We start from the raw sequence: 19,182 nt of genomic DNA, 5'->3' as shown, positions 1-19,182 counted from the left end.
ATGATCATAATGAATGGTGGAGCAGGCTCGAAGGGCCAAATGGCCTACTCCTGCTCCTATTTTCTATGTTTCTATGATTAACGTTTCAGCTGGAAACCTTTTCTCAGAACTGGAACTGGAAGATAAGCAAGGGCTGAATAATGGGGGCAAATGGGAGTAGGGATGGGGGCGGAGAGAGACAGACAACAGGTAAATACAGGTATTCTGACTGCTGCTGCAAGGCGGCAGTTAATGGGTATTAATTGTCTGTAAAAAAAAAAAAATTCCTGACGCGATGCAAAAATCATCTGAGTCATGGCAGAGGAAAGATTTCAGATTTCCAGCAACTGCAGTCTGAATTTTTTAAAAATATCTGATGACCAAAAAGTTGATGTGCTTTTAAACATCTTGTAGCTTAAATCTAACACTCTATTTTGCTATGATCTTTGTGGTTGTCTCACCGCACAGTGCAAGAAGGAGTCGTACAGACCAGGAAGGTCTGCGTTTGTTTTTCCTAAGTCTCATGTAGGCAGGCAAATTAGCCAATAAGGTGAGGCACCAGCAACTCCCAAAAACTCCTATGCCAGCATGATGATTGTTAGTATGTGTGCGGAGCAGGAGTTGGGGGGGGTGCGGGGAGGGGAGGTAGTGGCAAGGAAGGGAGGGGCCTGCAACTACAGCACTCTGTTTTGTACGAGGATCAGGAACAATATTTAACTCTTGGACTACAAACTGGTCCAGGAGAATCATAGCCTCTTCAAAGACAACCACTGTTTCAATTTTCTACTCTCAGACACTGAAATCAATGTAGAAATAGATATTCACAAATCAGGGGCAACTTTATTACCATATCAACCGGATAGAACTGAAACAAACACTTAAGACACAAATTATATAACTTAAACTTGTATTTAACTTGTACCAATCACATTTCAAAAAGTCACACTTCTGATTGGCTCACTCATAAAAAAGCAATGTATTTTTCATTCATAAAATAGCAAAAAGTCTCTGATAATAAAACAATGCCAATTGCCTAAAATATTACAAGCTTATCTCACACGGTGTTGTGCAAGATATGCTGGAGAACACACTATTGATTTGTTATAAAACAAAGCGTGACATAGAATTTGCGACAGGAAAAAAGTGCTGCATGACACAGGTGTGATACTTCCTGGAAGTGTGTGTGACATGCAAGTCTTTTAATGTATTACAGATTCTACAGTCACAGAGCAATTAGTTTATGAAGTATGCCATCCCCATTATATTGCTTCTTACCGGAGGAAAGGAACGCAGCACTTTGACAGCATACTGTGCAGTCAGTGGATGTGGTGGATATAAACTTGAAAAGTAAGAGAGGGCAGTTGGTGGATCTGTAGGTGCCCAACACAAAATATGGCTCAGTTCTGGGGCATCAGCATCAATTGTGTGCCAAGTCACCAGATGCTACAAAACAAAAAGCAGATAAGATAGTTTAACCCACAAACAGGAGACCAAGTCTAGATATGAATAACAGTACAAAAAGCTCACCATTGGCATAAGTCATAGGTTTAACAGTTGCAATACTTATATAAATTCTCTCGTCAAGATAGTTTAAAAACATAATGCACGTATGAAGTACCAAAGTAGTATTCACAGATATCCACTAGTCTTTCACATTCTTTTGATCCCTTGTGCTGGTTTTCACATCCTTCCAGTCTCACCCCATTCTATTTCTACTATCTCCTAGAGCTGTATGTTCCCACATGCACTCTCTGCTCCTTCAAAATTGATTAGCACTGTTTTCCACTCCTCTCATTCAACCATCAATGACTACTCTTTCCCATGAATTCTTGCATCTTAGGAGTTACATTTGCTATTTTCCAATCTAATGGAACCTCCCCCAGATCTAGGGAATTTTGGAAAATGGAAACCAATGCATCAACTATCTCACTAGCCACTTCTTTTAGGACCCTAGGATGAAGTCCAACTGGACCCGGGGACTTGTCAGCCTGCAACTCCAACAATTTCCTCAGTACCACTTTCCTGGTGATTGTAATTTCTTCAGTTTCTCCATTCCATTTCCTGATTTACAGCTATTTCTGGGATGTTACTTGTATCCTCTATAGTGAAAACACTTGTTCAATTCATCTGCCATCTCCTTATTTTCCCTTATTAATTCCCCATTACTCACTTTCTATAGGACAATGCTCACTTTGTTAACTCTTTTTAAGTATCTATAGAAACTTACTGTTTTTATAATTCTAGCCAGCTTTCTCCCGGACTCTAATTTTTCCCTCATGATCAATCCTTTAGTCATTTTTTTATATTCTGTCCAATCTTCTGACCTGCCACCCATCTTTGCGCAATTATATGCTTTTTCTTTAAGTTTGACGCTATCTTTAACTTTTTTAGTTAACCACGGATAGTGGGTCCTCCCCTTGGAATTTTTCTTTCTCGTTGGATTCTGCGTATTCTGAAATATCTCAAGTGTTTATTTTATTTATTTATTTATTTAGAGATACAGCACTGAAACAGGCCCTTCGACCCACCGAGTCTGTGCTGACCATCAACCACTCATTTATACTAATCCTACACTAATCCCATATTCCTACCACATCCCCACCTTCCACCTATACTAGGGGCAATTTATAATGGCCAATTTACCTATCAACCTGCAAGTCTTTGGCTGTGGGAGGAAACCGGAGCACCCGGCGAAAACCCATACAGTCATAGAACATTACAGCGCAATACAGGCCCTTCGGCCCTCAATGTTGCGCCGACCTGTGAAACCATCTGACCTACACTATTCCATTTTCATCCATATGTCTATCCAATGACCACTTAAATGCCCTTAAAGTTGGCGAGTCTACTACTGTTGCAGGCAGGGCGTTCCACGCCCCTACTACTCTCTGAGTAAAGCAACTACCTCTGACATCTGTCCTATATCTATCACCCCTCAACTTAAAGCTATGTCCCCTCGTGTTTGCCATCCCCATCCGAGGAAAAAGACTCTCACTATCCACCCTATCTAACCCTCTGATTATCTTATATGTCTCTATTAAGTCTCCTCTCCTCCTCCTTCTCTCCAACGAAAACAACCTCAAGTCCCTCAGCCTTTCCTCATAAGACCTTCCCTCCATACCAGGCAACATCCTAGTAAATCTCCTCTGCACCCTTTCCAAAGCTTCCACATCCTTCCTATAATGCGGTGTCCAGAACTGCACGCAATACTCCAGGTGCGGCTGCACCAGAGTTTTGTACAGCTGCAGCATGACCTCGTGGCTCCGAAACTCGATCCCCCTACTAATAAAAGCTAACACACCATATGCCTTAACAGCCCTATTAACCTGGGTGGCAACTTTCAGGGATTTATGTACCTGGACACCAAGATCTCTCTGCTCATCTACACTACCAAGAATCTTCCCATTAGCCCAGTACTCTGCATTCCTGTTACTCCTTCCAAAGTGAATCACCTCACACTTTTCCGCATTAAACTCCATTTGTCATCTCTCAGCCCAGCTCTGCAGCCTATCTATGTCCCTCTGTACCCTACAACATCCTTCGGCACTATCCACAACTCCACCGACCTTTGTGTCATCCGCAAATTTACTAACCCACCCTTCTACACCCTCATCCAGGTCATTTATAAAAATGACAAACAGCAGTGGCCCCAAAACAGATCCTTGCGGTACACCACTAGTAACTAAACTCCAGGATGAACATTTGCATCAACCACCACCCTCTGTCTTCTTTCAGCTAGCCAATTTCTGATCCAAAGCACTAAATCACCTTCAATCCCATACTTCCGTATTTTCTGCAATAGCCTACCGTGGGGAACCTTATCAAACGCCTTACTGAAATCCATATACACCACATACACGGCTTTACCCTCATCCACCTGTTTGGTCACCTTCTCAAAAAGCTCTAAGGTTTGTGAGGCACGACCCCTACCCTTCACAAAACCGTGCTGACTATCGCTAATGAACTTATTCTTTTCAAGATGATTATAAATCCTATCTCTTATAACCTTTTCCAACATTTTACCCACAACCAAAGTAAGGCTCACAGGTCTATAATTACCAGGGCTGTCTCTACTCCCCTTCTTGAACAAGGGGACAACATTTGCTATCCTCCAGTCTTCCGGCACTATTCCTGTCGACAATGACGACATAAAGATCAAGGACAAAGGCTCTGCAATCTCCTCCCTGGCTTCCCAGAGAATCCTAGGATAAATCCCATCTGGCCCAGGGGACTTATCTATTTTCACACTTTCCAAAATTGCTAACACCTCCTCCTTGTGAACCTCAATCCCATCTAGCCTAGTAGTCTGTATCTCAGTATTCTCCTCGACAACATTTTCTTTCTCTACTGTAAATACTGACGAAAAATATTCATTTAACGCTTCCCCTATCTCCTCTGATTCCACATGCAACTTCCCACTACTATCCTTGATTGGCCCTAATCTAACTCTAGTCATTCTTTTATTCCTGATATACCTATAGAAAGCCTTAGGGTTTTCCTTGATCCTATCCGCCAATGACTTCTCGTGTCCTCTCCTCGCTCTTCTTAGCTCTCCCTTTAGATCCTTCCTGGCTAGCTTGTAACTCTCAAGCGCCCTAACTGAGCCTTCACGTCTCATCCTAACATAAGCCTTCTTCTTCCTCTTGACAAGCACTTCAACTTCTTTAGTAAACCACGGCTCCCTCGCTCGACAAATTCCTCCCTGACAGGTACATACTTATCAAGGACACGCAGTAGCTGCTCCTTGAATAAGCTCCACATTTCGATTGTGCCCATCCCCTGCAGTTTCCTTCCCCATCCTACGCATCCTAAATTTTGCCTAATCGCATCATAATTTTCTTCCCCCCAGCTATAATTCTTGCCCTGCGGTATATACCTGTCCCTGCCCATCGCTAAGGTAAACCTAACCGAATTGTGATCACTATCACCAAAGTGCTCACCTACATCTAAATCTAACACCTGGCCGGGTTCATTACCCAGTACCAAATCCAATGTGGCATTGCCCCTGGTTGGCCTGTCTACATACTGTGTCAGAAAACCCTCCTGCACGAACTGGACAAAAACTGACCCATCTAAAGTACTCGAACTATAGTATTTCCAGTCAATATTTGGAAAGTTAAAGTCCCCCATAACAACTACCCTGTTACTCTCGCTCCTGTCTAGAATCATCTTCGCTATCCTTTCCTCTACATCTCTGGAACTATTCGGAGGTCTATAGAAAACTCCCAACAGGGTGACAGGGAGAACTTGCAAACTCCACACAGGCAGTAGCCAGAATTGAACCCGGGTCGCTTGAGCTGTGAGGCTGCGGTGCTTACCACTGCGCCACTGTGTCTGCTACTGCATCTTTATTGACCTAACCCTTAACCTAATTTACCAGTTCACTTTAGCTAGCTTTGCTTTCATGCCCTCATACTTGCCCTTGTCTTTTGGGCCTCCTTATCTCGAGAGACAATGGATACGTGCCTGGAGGTGGTCAGTGGTTTGTGAAGCAGCGCCTGGAGTGGCTATAAAGGCCAATTCTGGAGTGACAGGCTCTTCCACAGGTGCTGCAGAGAAATTTGTTTGTTGGGGCTGTTGCACAGTTGGCTCTCCCCTTGCGCCTCTGTCTTTTTTCCTGCCAACTACTAAGTCTCTTCGACTCGCCACAATTTAGCCCTGTCTTTATGGCTGCCCGCCAGCTCTGGCGAATGCTGGCAACTGACTCCCATGACTTGTGATCAATGTCACACGATTTCATGTCGCGTTTGCAGACGTCTTTATAACGGAGACATGGACGGCCGGTGGGTCTGATACCAGTGGCGAGCTCGCTGTACAATGTGTCTTTGGGGATCCTGCCATCTTCCATGCGGCTCACATGGCCAAGCCATCTCAAGCGCCGCTGACTCAGTAGTGTGTATAAGCTGGGGATGTTGGCCGCTTCAAGGACTTCTGTGTTGGAGATATAGTCCTGCCACCTGATGCCAAGTATTCTCCGAAGGCAGCGAAGATGGAATGAATTGAGACGTCGCTCTTGGCTGGCATACGTTGTCCAGGCCTCGCTGCCGTAGAGCAAGGTACTGAGGACACAGGCCTGATACACTCGGACTTTTGTGTTCCGTGTCAGTGCGCCATTTTCCCACACTCTCTTGGCCAGTCTGAACATAGCAGTGGAAGCCTTACCCATGCGCTTGTTGATTTCTGCATCTAGAGACAGGTTACTGGTGATAGTTGAGCCTAGGTAGGTGAACTCTTGAACCACTTCCAGAGCGTGGTCGCCAATATTGATGGATGGAGCATTTCTGACATCCTGCCCCATGATGTTCGTTTTCTTGAGGCTGATGGTTAGGCCAAATTCATTGCAGGCAGACGCAAACCTGTCGATGAGACTCTGCAGGCATTCTTCAGTGTGAGATGTTAAAGCAGCATCGTCAGCAAAGAGGAGTTCTCTGATGAGGACTTTCCGTACTTTGGACTTCGCTCTTAGACGGGCAAGGTTGAACAACCTGCCCCCTGATCTTGTGTGGAGGAAAATTCCTTCTTCAGAGGATTTGAACGCATGTGAAAGCAGCAGGGAGAAGAAAATCCCAAAAAGTGTGGGTGCGAGAACACAGCCCTGTTTCACACCACTCAGGATAGGAAAGGGCTCTGATGAGGAGCCACCATGTTGAATTGTGCCTTTCATATTGTCATGGAATGAGGTGATGATACTTAGTAGCTTTGGTGGACATCCGATCTTTTCTAGTAGTCTGAAGAGACCACGTCTGCTGACGAGGTCAAAGGCTTTGGTGAGATCAATGAAAGCAATGTAGAGGGGCATCTGTTGTTCACGGCATTTCTCCTGTATCTGACGAAGGGAGAACAGCATGTCAATAGTCGATCTCTCTGCACGAAAGCCACACTGTGCCTCAGGGTAGACGCGCTCGGCCAGCTTCTGGAGCCTGTTCAGAGCGACTCGAGCAAAGACTTTCCCCACTATGCTGAGCAGGGAGATTCCACGGTAGTTGTTGCAGTCACCGCGGTCACCTTTGTTTTTATAGAGGGTGATGATGTTGGCATCGCGCATGTCCTGGGGTACTGCTCCCTCGTCCCAGCACAGGCATAGCAGTTCATGTAGTGCTGAGAGTATAGCAGGCTTGGCACTCTTGATTATTTCAGGGGTAATGCTGTCCTTCCCAGGGGCTTTTCCGCTGGCTAGGGAATCAATGGCATCACTGAGTTCCGATTTGGTTGGCTGTATGTCCAGCTCATCCATGACTGGTAGAGGCTGGGCTGCATTGAGGGCAGTCTCAGTGACAGCATTCTCCCTGGAGTACAGTTCTAGGTAGTGCTCAACCCAGCGGTCCATCTGTTTGCGTTGGTCAGTGATTATGTCCCCCGATTTAGATTTGAGGGGGGTGATCTTCTTGATGGTTGGCCCAAGAGCTCTCTTCATGCCATCATACATTCCTCTGATGTTTCCGGTGTCTGAGGCCAGCTGAATATGACTGCATAGGTGTTGCCAGTAGTCGTTTGCGCAACGCCTAGCTGTTCTTTGTGCAGTACTTCTGGCTGCTTTAAGTGCTGCGGATGTTAAATCGCTGGGGGCTTTCTTGTAGTTCAAAAGTGCAATGCGCTTAGCGGCTATGACAGGTTCCAGCTCTTCATTATGAGATTGAAACCAGTCTGCATTTCTCTTCGCACTTTTGCCGTAGGTGGTCAAAGCTGACTCATAGATGGCGTCTCTGATGTGGGCCCACTTGGTCTCAGCATCCCCTGTGGGAGTGTTTTGAAGGGCTGTTACAAGTGAATTTAGAAATTTTTGTAACAGCTGTGGGTGAGAAATTCTGCTCGTGTTGATGCGCGGGTGGCCCTTCTGCTTGGAATGATGCAACTTCTTTGGTCTGAGTCTAACCTTGCTGCACACCAGGGAGTGGTCGGTGTCGCAGTCCGCACTGTGGAAGCTGCGTGTGATTTGAACACTGTTTAAGGCGGCTTGCCCTTATTTAAGTCTAAAATACTAGTCTTGGACCCATTCTTCTCTCCCTCAAGCTGAATGTAAAATTCAATCATATTATGATCGCTGCTACCTAGGGGCACCTTCACTATGAGATCATCGATTAATCCTGTCTCGTTGCACAATACCGGGTCCAGTGTAGCCTGCTCTCTGGTTGGCTCCAGACGTGCTGTTCTAAGAAACTATCCCAAAAACATTCGATGAACTCCTCATCTAGACTATCTTTGCCCATCTGATTTTTCCAGTGTATACGCAGATGAAAATCCCCCATGATTATCGCTGTACCTTTTGGACAAGCTCCAATTATTTCTTCCTTCTCCTGTCCTACTCTATGGTTGCTGTAAGGAGGCCTGTACACCACTCCCACGAATGGCTTCTTGCCTTTATCATTTCTCATCTCTACCCAAATCGCCCTACATCCTGGTTTCCTGAACATAGGTCATCCCTCTCTATCGTGCTAATACCATCATTAATTAACAGAGCCATCCCTCCACCTTTTCCTAGCTTCCTAATCTTCCTAAATGCCATGCACCCTCAATATTCAGGTGCAAATCTATGTCATCCTGCAGCTATGTCTCTTTAATGGCTATAAGGTTGTACTTATTTATTTCTATTTGCGTGATCAGTTCATCTGCTTTGTTTCGAATGCTATGTGCATTCGGATACAGAGCCTTTATAGTTTTAGACTCCATACTTGTAATATATTTAAAGTTGGCTGGCAGTAATTAATACTTATGAAGTCATTAAAAGAATACTTAGACTGAAATAGAAAATACTTAACTTTCTATGGCAAGTTCAGTTTGTATCTACTGTGCAAATACAACAACGTCACAACATTCGATGCCTGTCAATCGTGAGGCAGACAGAGAGATGCCGTTTTCTCAAAACTAATGGCGGAGCATCACAACTCGGCCAACAACTTTTGGATATTTGAGTTTAATCATACCTTTGCTTGAAGTTGCTGTACCATTTAGACATAAATAACAGTGAGCACCATTATCTTCACCATTACTTTGACAACACATTATAGTCCAATGCCAACCATCAGCTATTTCCTTCAGTTCTTTCACCCAGTGGTTGATGGCTTTAACTTTACCCTGAAAATTTACAGTACAGCAGCAGGCCAATCAGCCCATCTTACGCATTCCGGTCCTCTGCTCGAGCAATCCCAAACTAATCCCCCGACCTGTTCTCTCCACATACCCTATATCTTCGTATGCATTAAATGTTTGTCCAATTTTGCCTTAAATAGTACAAAGGCCTCTACATCGATCACTCTCTGAGAAAACATTCCATGCCACTTAAAGAAATTTGACCTAACCTCCCTCCTCACCTTTTTGAGTGACTATTGTAAATTGTGCTATTAATACTAGTCAGGCTTTATAAACTAGTTGGTTGTCCTCTGTCATTTTCATCACCCTCTCACCTGAGAAAACAGCCTTTCCATACTTACTCCATCAAATCCTTTCATAATTTTAAAAACTGCTATTAAATCTCCTAGTCACTTTCTTTGCTCTAAAACTTTCCCAGAACCAGCATTAGCTGCATCTAAGAATAATCATAGAATGGTTATAGCACAGGAGGAGGCCATTCAGCCTGTCATGTCTATGCCAGAAATTCTAAGAACCACTCAGCTAGTCGCACTCCCCCACCTTTTGCCCACAGCCTTGCAAATGTTTTCACTTCAGTTAATTCCCTTTTGAAAGCTACAATCATTTGGATGACAGCTTTGTAAGTGAAAGATAATAACACTGAAATGCAGCTACCCCTCCCTCTCAACCACCTGTATAATCCTATTACATTAGTTTCACACATGCCGATACCAGAGTGGGTTGATCATCCCTGTGGCATCTCTATCTAATTTTGAACTCCAATCTCACTGATTGTTCAGATGTCTGATGGAGATTACTCACGCTGGTAATTGTACATTTTGCCCAAAGCAAGGGCGTCCTAGCATTTTTATTTTTGTTGCATTGGGGTGATGCGTGGAACTTTACATAGGACTTTACACAGAATATACAGCACAGGGCATTCGGCCCAACCAATCCATGCTGGTGTTTATGCTCCACTCAAGCATCCTCCCGTCTTTCCTCATCTAAATCTATCAGCGCATCCCACTAGTCCCTGTTCCCCCGTATGCTCATCTAGTCACCCCTTAAATGAATCTATAATATTTGCTTCAACTACTCCCTGTGGTAGTGGGTTCCACATTCTCACCACTCTTTGGGAAAAGAAGTTCCCTATCAAAACCTTCAATAATTCTAAAGATCTCATTTGGTCACCCCCTCAGCCTTTTTTCTCCCCCTCAAGAGAAAAGAGATCCAGCCTGTTCATCCTTTCTTGATATACCTCTTATTTCTGCTATCATCCTGGTAAATCCTCTCTGCACCCTCGCCAGTGCCTCCATATCCTTTTATAATATGGCAACCAGAACTGCATGCAGTACTCTTTTAAGTGTGGTCTAACCAGGTTCGATACAGATTTCGCATAACTTCCGTACTTTTCAATTCTATCCCTCTAGAAGTAAACCTAGTGTTAGTTTTTTTTTAGCCTTGCTAACCTGTGGCACAATTTTATGTGATTGGTGTAATTGTACTCCAAGATCCCTTTGTTCCTCTACCCCACTTAGATGCACACCTTCCAAGTAGTAAGTGACCTCCCTACTCTTCCTACCAAAATGTACTGCCTCACACTGATGTATGTTGAACTTCATTTGCCAATTTGCCCATTCTCCAACTTTACTAATGTCCTCCTGTAATTTGTTGCAGTCCTTCTCAGTATTGACTATCCCACTCAATTTGGTGTCATCTGCAAATTTAGAAATTGTGTTTTTGATTACAAAGTCCAAATCGTTAATGTAAATTGCGAACAGCAGTGGCCCCAGCACTGATCCTCTTGGAACACCACCATCCACCCTCCACCAATATGAATAGTTAGCCTTTACTCCTACTCTCTGCTTTCTGTCTTCTGTCTTGAAGACAGCTTGTAATCCACTCTGCCACTTGTCCCCTAACTCCACATTCTCTGACCTTATTAATTAGTCTACTGTGGGGTACCTCGTTGAAGGCCTTTTGAAAATTCAGATAAATGACATCTACTGCATTACTATAGTCTACTCTCTGTCACCTCCTCAAAAAATTCAATAAGGTTGATCAAGCAAGATTGTCCCTTTTAAAATCGGTGCTGACTATTTGTTATTATGTTTTTTGTTTCGAGTTGTTCTTCTATGCTCTCCTTTAGTCGGGATTCCATTATTTTTCCTACCACCAATGTTAAGCTGACATGTCTATAAATCCCTAGACATGTTCTCAAATATAGGAATTACATTAGCTGTCCACCAGTCCTCTGACACTACAACATTTTCTAACAAATCATTAAATAAATGCAGTAATACCTCTATTATCTCTTCCCCAGATTCTTTTTAAATGTGCTGATGCAGTCCATCTGAATCTGGGGTTTTATCCTCTTTGAGTTTTATGAATTTATTTAATACACCCTTTATTTAAATTTTAAATACACTTATCTCAGTACTCATCTCATCATTCAATGTCATCTCCACTTGCTCTATCTCCCTGGTAAATACCAAGGCGAAATAATTATTTAATATTTCTGCCATCTCTCTTTCCTTACTTGTGGTATTATCCTGTCTATTTCTTAATGGCCCTATTTCCATCCCAGAATCTTGGGGCAAGCAACTTATGAAGTTTCAATCTAGGAGCCCGTTAATTTACGTGCATCTCAAATTGCGAATCCGAGCAGATGTTGGTGTGCAGATTTAGGATTTATCCACCCATGAGGTAATGTGTTAAGAACTCCAAATCTCCAGGTCCACAAAACTCAAAACAGGACAATCTAACAAAATAACAAGAGAGATAGATTTGCATTGATGTAGAGCTTTTCAGGACCTCAGAATGCTCCAAAGTGCTTTACAGTCAATGAAGCACTGTTTTGAACAGTGGTCACTGTTGTAAAGCAGGAAATGCAGCAGCCAATTTCCACACAGCAAGCTGCCACAAACAGTAATTTAATTATGACCAGATAACCTGTTTAGATGTTGTTAATGCAGGATAAATATTGGCCAGGACATGGGGGAGAACTTAACTTTAAGATATACAAAAGGATTTAACAACAGAGAAGATGGGCAAGTTCTTATTCAACTCACTCCTATCATGAATTCCTAAATGAGCAATCAGGTTAATGTGGTATTAATGGAAAAGAAGCTCAGCTATTGCACCACAGGGATCCTTGCATCCCACGGGCTAAATAGATCTACAGGAGTCTATGCAAACAAACTCCTTTATTAACAGAAGGAACGGTAGTAAATGACTTGGAAAATTCTAATGATGGTGCTCAATGATCTGGCATTGTGAACAACAGGACAGTGGTAAATGAATGAGAAGTGAACAAGCCAAACAATATTTTGCATGACTTATTTAGAATTGTAAAACCATAGAATGATACAGCCTAGGAGGTCGCCTTTTGGCCCATTGTACCCATGATGGCTCTTTCTTGGAGCTATCCAATTAATCCCACTTTCCTGCTCTTTCCCCATAGCCCTGTAAATGTTTTCACTTCAAGTATTTAAGCCAGTTCTCTTTTGAAACCACCCTCTCAGACAGCGCATTCCAGATCACAACATGCTGTGTAAAAAAACTGTTTCCTCACGGCACCTGTGGTTCTTTTGCCAATTACCTTAAATCCAAGTCCTCTGGTTACCGAGCCTTTTGCCACTGTATCAAAACTGTATTCATGATTTTGAACACTTCTATCAAATCTCTTAACCTTCTCTGCGCCTAGGAGAACAATCCCAGCTTCTCCAGTCTCTCCACATAACTGAAGTTCCTTATCCCCGGTACCTTTCTAGTCTTCTGCACCTTCATCAAGACCTTGACATCATTCCTAAACTGTGGTGCCCAAAACTGAACACAATACACCAGCTGAGGCCTAAGCATTTTTTTTTTTAAAGGGCTTGCATAAATTCCTTGCTTTTGTACTCCATTCTTCTATTAATAAAGCCATGGATACCATATGCATTTTTAAACAGCCTTCTCAATTCATTCTGCTATCTTCAAAGATTTGTGTACATACACCCCAGGTCACACTGTTCCTGCACCCACTTTATTATGAAAGTGCTTAAATAATCCCTTGATCAGCCTGTTATGGTCAGTAAATGGAGATGCAATGTGAAGGACCACGTCCATAATGCAGTACATCAACAAACCAAAAATAATAAAAGCAGAAAGATGAATCGGAAAATAGTAATTAGGTGACACCAAGCTCAGGTTGTAAAAGCTTGTAGTTATAGGAAGGAAAGGAAATGGAAAGAATGGAGGAAGGTTAGGAATTCCAAAGTTCTGAGGCCCTGGGAAAGTAAGGGGCTGTGCAATTAGTTGCCTTTCAAAACTCTTAAGAGGAACGGGAATAGTATGAAGCCTGAAATGCTGGCTGGGGACCAGTAAAATAAGACCAGAAACCAGGAAGCAGAAAAAGGCCATATTAATGAGGTGATTTATGGTACCAAACAAGCTGGGTTGATTTGGTACAGAAAATTATCGAAAAGGTACAAAACAGTTATTTGTTGGAAATGGCCACCAGTGAGGAAAAACAGCATAAGGATTGGAGGCAAGCATAAGATCTAGAAAATGAGCTGGATTACTGGGCTGATTAGAGTAAAGGGTAGGCTGATTGAGGGATTGTTTAAACCCCTTCATCTGGATAGATTCTGTGAGTCCTTCGACATATTTGGCAGGTGAGGAAATCGGATTATATTGCAATGATGTATAATTGAAAATGCTCGAGTTGATCTCTGTCCCTGGCTTAGGAAGGGGGGAAAAAAAACATCAGCCAGGTTAGCTAATGACTCCTTCCAGAAAATGTGAGCGTGCACACTGGGTGGAAGAAGAATCAAATAGCTGCCAACACTCATTTAGATTCATATGTGAACAATGGCTACGGTACCAAAGGCCTACTAGCAACTGTTAGGAGAGGAGTGACCGAAAAAAAGTCCTTTACCAACATATACCACTATTGCCTTCATCATCATTCCAATATATTGAAAGCCTCCCAGAATCAAACAAGTACACCAAATAATATAAGTTCTAGCAGATGAGTAATGTTCAACTTTTTTTCCAGCATATTTGTTCAATTCTACACAACTGCAAAAGCATGAATATATTGCAAACAAAAGTATATGCAAGAGATTAACTTTGCAAACAGTAGTTTAGCTCAGGGCACTTTTTAACCACCCACACTTGTCAAAAGGTTCATCTCGAATTATTTTTGTTATGAAACAAATCTGTCATCTACCCCATTATTAATAAAATGTGTATGCGTGAATTAATATTTCCCAGAATGTTAAGCGGATAATAGAGTTTATTCTCAATAACTCATTTCAGTGACTTTCAGGCCAGTCAGCAAAAAAGGAACAAGCTCCCTTTTAACTTTCTAAATGCCAAAGCCAAGATTATACAATGAAGACCATGCTGTACAAGTCGAGATCTTATTAATTATCTTACTTTCAGATATTCAGAAGTGAAAGCGTGCAATTGGATGCATTGTTAGTTGCACTTTTTCTGCCCATTTGCCATTACGATCATATCTGTACCAAACAGCTTTGCATGATAATATTTTGTTTGCTGTTTTCCACTAGATATTAAGGAGGACATTGTAATTTTTCCTTCTGGAAAGAATACTTTTGGTTTTTATTTTTGTCACAAGATCACATCAGTGAAGAACAGCCTTTCTGCCATCTTAATTTATCCATCCAGAAAGACTCCTGCCAGCAACCTTCCATCTACATGAGTTGATGGACATATTGCAAATCCACTGGCGATAGGATAGTTTTATATGGTGCACTTTTGCTGAAGGCTGAAGTGACTAATCTGAGAGGCAGGTTCTGCCATATGTGCCGCCTATGAGGCGGTTACCAGGTGTTGCTGTCTCTTCTGTTGCCTTTATTTTTGTATAATGCAATGATTTTGCATCATGCATGCCCTGTGGAACAGATTCTGCCCTCCAACAGAGAAGGATGAGGTCATAAAGATGTGGCAGTAGATCAGCTTCATTAATATCAACATCGGCATTCCCTGGTAAGCCTTTAGCAGGAAGCAATTGCTCAAGCGCCAATGCGAACTGCTGGTATTTTGCATAATTCCTTGTACCAGGAATGTTAATGCATGGCAGGCCGTCATGTTTGGAGCTGTGAAGCTTTCGGGCTTGCACCTTCACTCTGCTGCTGACAAGGAGAGTGGTCAGTGTCTCAATCTGCGCTGTAGTAGGTGCGGGTATGCAGAACACTAGGCAGATCGCATCTTCTGGTAATGATCAGGTCAAGATGATGCCAATGTCCAGACCTTGGATGATGCCATGATACCTTGTGGCAGTGTTTTCCCTGAAAGAAAGTGTTGGTGATGCAGAGCTCATTCTGGACACAAGGCTCAAGAAGCTGTTGTCCTTTGTCAGCAATATTGCCGACTCCGTGATGACCACGGCACGTAGGCCATGAATCTCTCCGATCCAACGTGTGTTAAAATCACCGAGGATGAATAACTTCTCGCCATTTGGAATGTGCTCCAAAACATCATGTAGAGAATCATAGAATTGATCTTTGTCTGAGACGTTAGCATTTGAGCTTGGTACATAAGTGCAGATGATGTTGACCAGGCCTCCATCAGATGACAGACGCAGAGAGATGAGGCGTGCAAAAGTTGCTACTGGTGGCTCAATTGACTGCGCCAATTTATTGCTGACTGCAAAGCTACACACTGTGCACGGTGGTCTTCCCTGCTCTCTTGCCATGCTAATGAAAGGCAGAGTTAGCCTCACGCATGGAGCCTGTGTCAGCTAACCTTGTCTCCTGTAGAGCAGCAATATCGACATCAAGCTCATGGTCAATCAGCGCTGTCTTGTGTATACTTGCTGTAGAATTTAGGTCATTGATCATAAACAGGGCGCATAGTCCTGACGCTCCAGCTTCCAAGGCAGAAAGCTTCTGATTTTCGTTTGGTGGCTTCTCGCTTTCCTTCCGCTTATTCCGATTAAAATCTGTTATCTTCCTGTACCCAGAAAGGCAGACGTTGGAGGGTCAGTTAGAGCCTGCCCAGCTTGAGGCAGGCAGTAACTGACTAATAGGACGCGATAAACCATCCCACCCTTGGAGGCAGACCGTGTTGCCCTGGTCTACTCCAGTTGAGCGGACTTATAACCGTAGACGGTCACTTCCTGTGTTTGTTTCCTCACTGTTCAGCTAAGGATGAGGTGACCTCTCTATTAGCTTGCTGCATAGCCTAAGCATAGTTTTAGGAGGTGCAGGCTTGCCTAGCATCTGAACCGCCAATCAACCTTGTGGGCAATTTTCCAGAGGAAAGGTGAAAATCTATATTTATGGGGCCTAGTCGGTTACATTAGTTGCCAGAAGGTGCTTGCTTGAAGGGACCACCAACCGCTTGATGGGACTCCACTCCAGATTTCTTGTTGGGTTAACTCCCTTAGCCTTTTAACTCTCCCAATGCTGTTGTTAAAGGAGGCGTCCAGCAGGGTTTGGGCCACCGCCTATTGGTCTACAGGTTCAGCTGTCTCCTGAGACGTTTCCAGTGGTGAATCCCGTCACCCAGGTGGGCTAGGCCATGGCTCCTCCTATGGCAGTCTCCCCCTCTCCCTGTGACAACCGACGGAATAGGAACCAGAACCCTGAGCACAATCCTTAATAAACCTCCCGCCTCAGCAATAAACCCCCATCACGCCTCAGTAATAAACACCCATCACTCAGCACAAAACCCCCTCAATAAAGTCCCCGCCGCAGCACTAAATTGCCACCTTAGTGTTATATTCCAGAAATCATCTTGTTGAAGGATTATGCTGGGACCAACCTTTACTCACTCTTGCATTTATTTTACAAAGTAAAAAGATTAAAAACATGCAGCTCCTCACTCAAACCTTCACTGTGTCTCCTTATATATACTCAAGACCTAATTAATACCCTCCACCTGCATATGATTAAACACAATTAACACTTAGCACTAAAACCCCCACCTCAGCACTAACCACCTGTATAAAACCCCGCCATAACAATAAACCCCATAAATAAAACCCTCCCCACGATAACTAACCCCCTTCAATAAAAACCCTGCTTCAGCAACAAACCTCCTCGGCAAAAGCCCCACTATATACAGTTCTGACATACTACTGCATTACCCAGCTGAATCCCCATAAGCACAGGAATGACTCCAAGGCCTCGGCAAGCAGGTAACACACCCCGCAGAAATACTATATATTCCCCCATTTCAGCATCCAATTGCCTCGTAGTAGATTATAACATTTAGCTTCCATTATTCTAACTAGAAGCTCGCTCCATGTGTTGATAACTCTTGGTGTGAAGAAGTACTTGTGACCATTTTACTGATTTGTATCTCTTTTTGCCATAGCCGAATTTTAAATAATATTGCAGATTTACTTTTTCCATCCTCTTAGCTATCTTATGTATCTTGAAAAATTCACCTTTCTGACACCTCTGTTCTGGGCTGAAAATGCAAGTTTCTCTAGTTTTCCTTAATAACTCATATCCTCTGACTTTATACTGTCTCCAGCACATAAATGTCTCTTTACTTTCCTGGCAATCAGAACTGTACACATTACTCAAGGTGTGGTCCGCCAAGACCACTGTCCAATTTGTGGGTTCAAGCTCCAACTCAGTGCAGTAATGAGGGAGTGCAGCACCGTCAGAGATGCCAACTTTCAGATGAGATATTAAACTGAGAGCTTGGGGTGTCTACCCCTGAGGTGGATGTAACTATCTCCTGGCACTATTTGAAGAAAAGTTGCAGAGTTTTCCCGGTCAATATTTATCCCTCAACCAACATTATTAAAAAACTGATTTGAGACTTTGCTGTTGGAAAACTAGTGGCTGCATCTCCCTACATTATAATAGTGACTGCACTTCAAAAGTACCTCATCGGCTGTGTAGTACTTTGCAACGTTCTTAGGAGATGAAAGGCATTATAAAAATGTAAGTTACTTCGTTCTTTACCTCTGCTGATTTACATCCTATTATTTTGAATATGTAGTTCAGCATTCTATTGGCTTTGTTGAATTGATGGCGAGTATTGATTAGACATGCTAATTAAGACTCCTAGATCTTCCAACTTCATCCTTAGTGCACACATCCCCCATTTTCCTTTCAATGGGCATTTTTGCATTTGATTGAAGTAAACTTCATCTGCTGTTGATGTGACCACACTGTACAATCATTTTTGTAATGTTTGAGCTGCTACCTTAAGATTGCACAGCCCCTTTCTAATTTGGTATCTCTGTTAATTTGACCAATTTGCACTGACTTTCTGATTCTAGGTCACTGGTGTAAGTTAGAAGTATTAATGTTCCTAACACAGTACTGGCAACCACTCGGAACTCCCCCCAACCCTGACCTAACTCCTTGAATAAACACCTTGCCAGCAAAATCCAAGAGCGTTCCTACAATCTCCCTCTGTAACATTGACAGGAGAGTGGCAGAAAACCCTGGAGAAACAGCATAACCGCCAGGTTTTCTGCCAATCTCCTGGAGTTAAGATAGGAGATTCAGGAACCCGAGGAAATTCTACCCACTGTTGCCTGCTAGCCTTTCTGCTAGTTTCTTACCTATTCCCAAGATTGACCCTGACTCTCTACAGCTTTGAGCTTAACTAATGTGGTCAAATACAACATACTCTGATTTTTCCTCTGAAAAGAACGATACCCAACATATACTTCAAAAGGCTTATGTTCTTCCCCCCACCCCCCGCCCCAGCTATCAAAAGACGTTCGGTCTCATTGGGCAGCTCCTGAAGATTATGCGGTGCTCCATCTCATTCACTGCAATCCAAGTTTTATTGTATGTCAGCTTCTCAGACAAAATGTAATAAGGCAAACACACTCAGCCAGCTGCTGAATCCTTAGCATTCTCGCAAGGTTGACTGAAAATATCAGTAAGAACTGCTGAAAGATGCTGAACAAGCACTTCTACTTTACAAAATATCCTGTTACATCTGTCACTTGTATTTCACGCATCATAATGGGTCACAATCAAGAGTACAAAACAACAAAGAAACGCTTTGACTTCACAGAAATATGTCAAAGGGCAATTAAAATGACACCACATTTGATATATAAAAAAGCCTGGTAATAAATATTTGCAAATTTTGCTGCATCTTTTTTCATGAAATAATCACTAAGAATTTATCTCATTTTCAAACTGA

At 42.9% G+C, this 19,182-nt stretch overlaps 1 protein-coding gene across 1 annotated transcript in view; it reads right to left on the bottom strand.

The window, feature by feature from the left end:
- The window catches only part of pi4kab (phosphatidylinositol 4-kinase, catalytic, alpha b), a 167,379-nt gene that overhangs the window by 24,849 nt on the left and 123,348 nt on the right, over positions 1 to 19,182 (bottom strand). Inside the window, exon 41 of the mRNA XM_068054681.1 lies at positions 1,255 to 1,422. Within this exon, the coding sequence (XP_067910782.1) occupies positions 1,255 to 1,422 (168 nt within the window). The remainder of the gene's footprint in view (positions 1 to 1,254; positions 1,423 to 19,182) is intronic.

Source organism: Heterodontus francisci, chromosome 23, assembly GCF_036365525.1.
Source record: "Heterodontus francisci isolate sHetFra1 chromosome 23, sHetFra1.hap1, whole genome shotgun sequence".
Lineage (NCBI taxonomy): Eukaryota > Metazoa > Chordata > Chondrichthyes > Heterodontiformes > Heterodontidae > Heterodontus > Heterodontus francisci.
The sequence above is the reverse complement of the archived record's forward strand: the minus strand, read 5'-3'. Positions and strand labels throughout refer to the sequence as shown.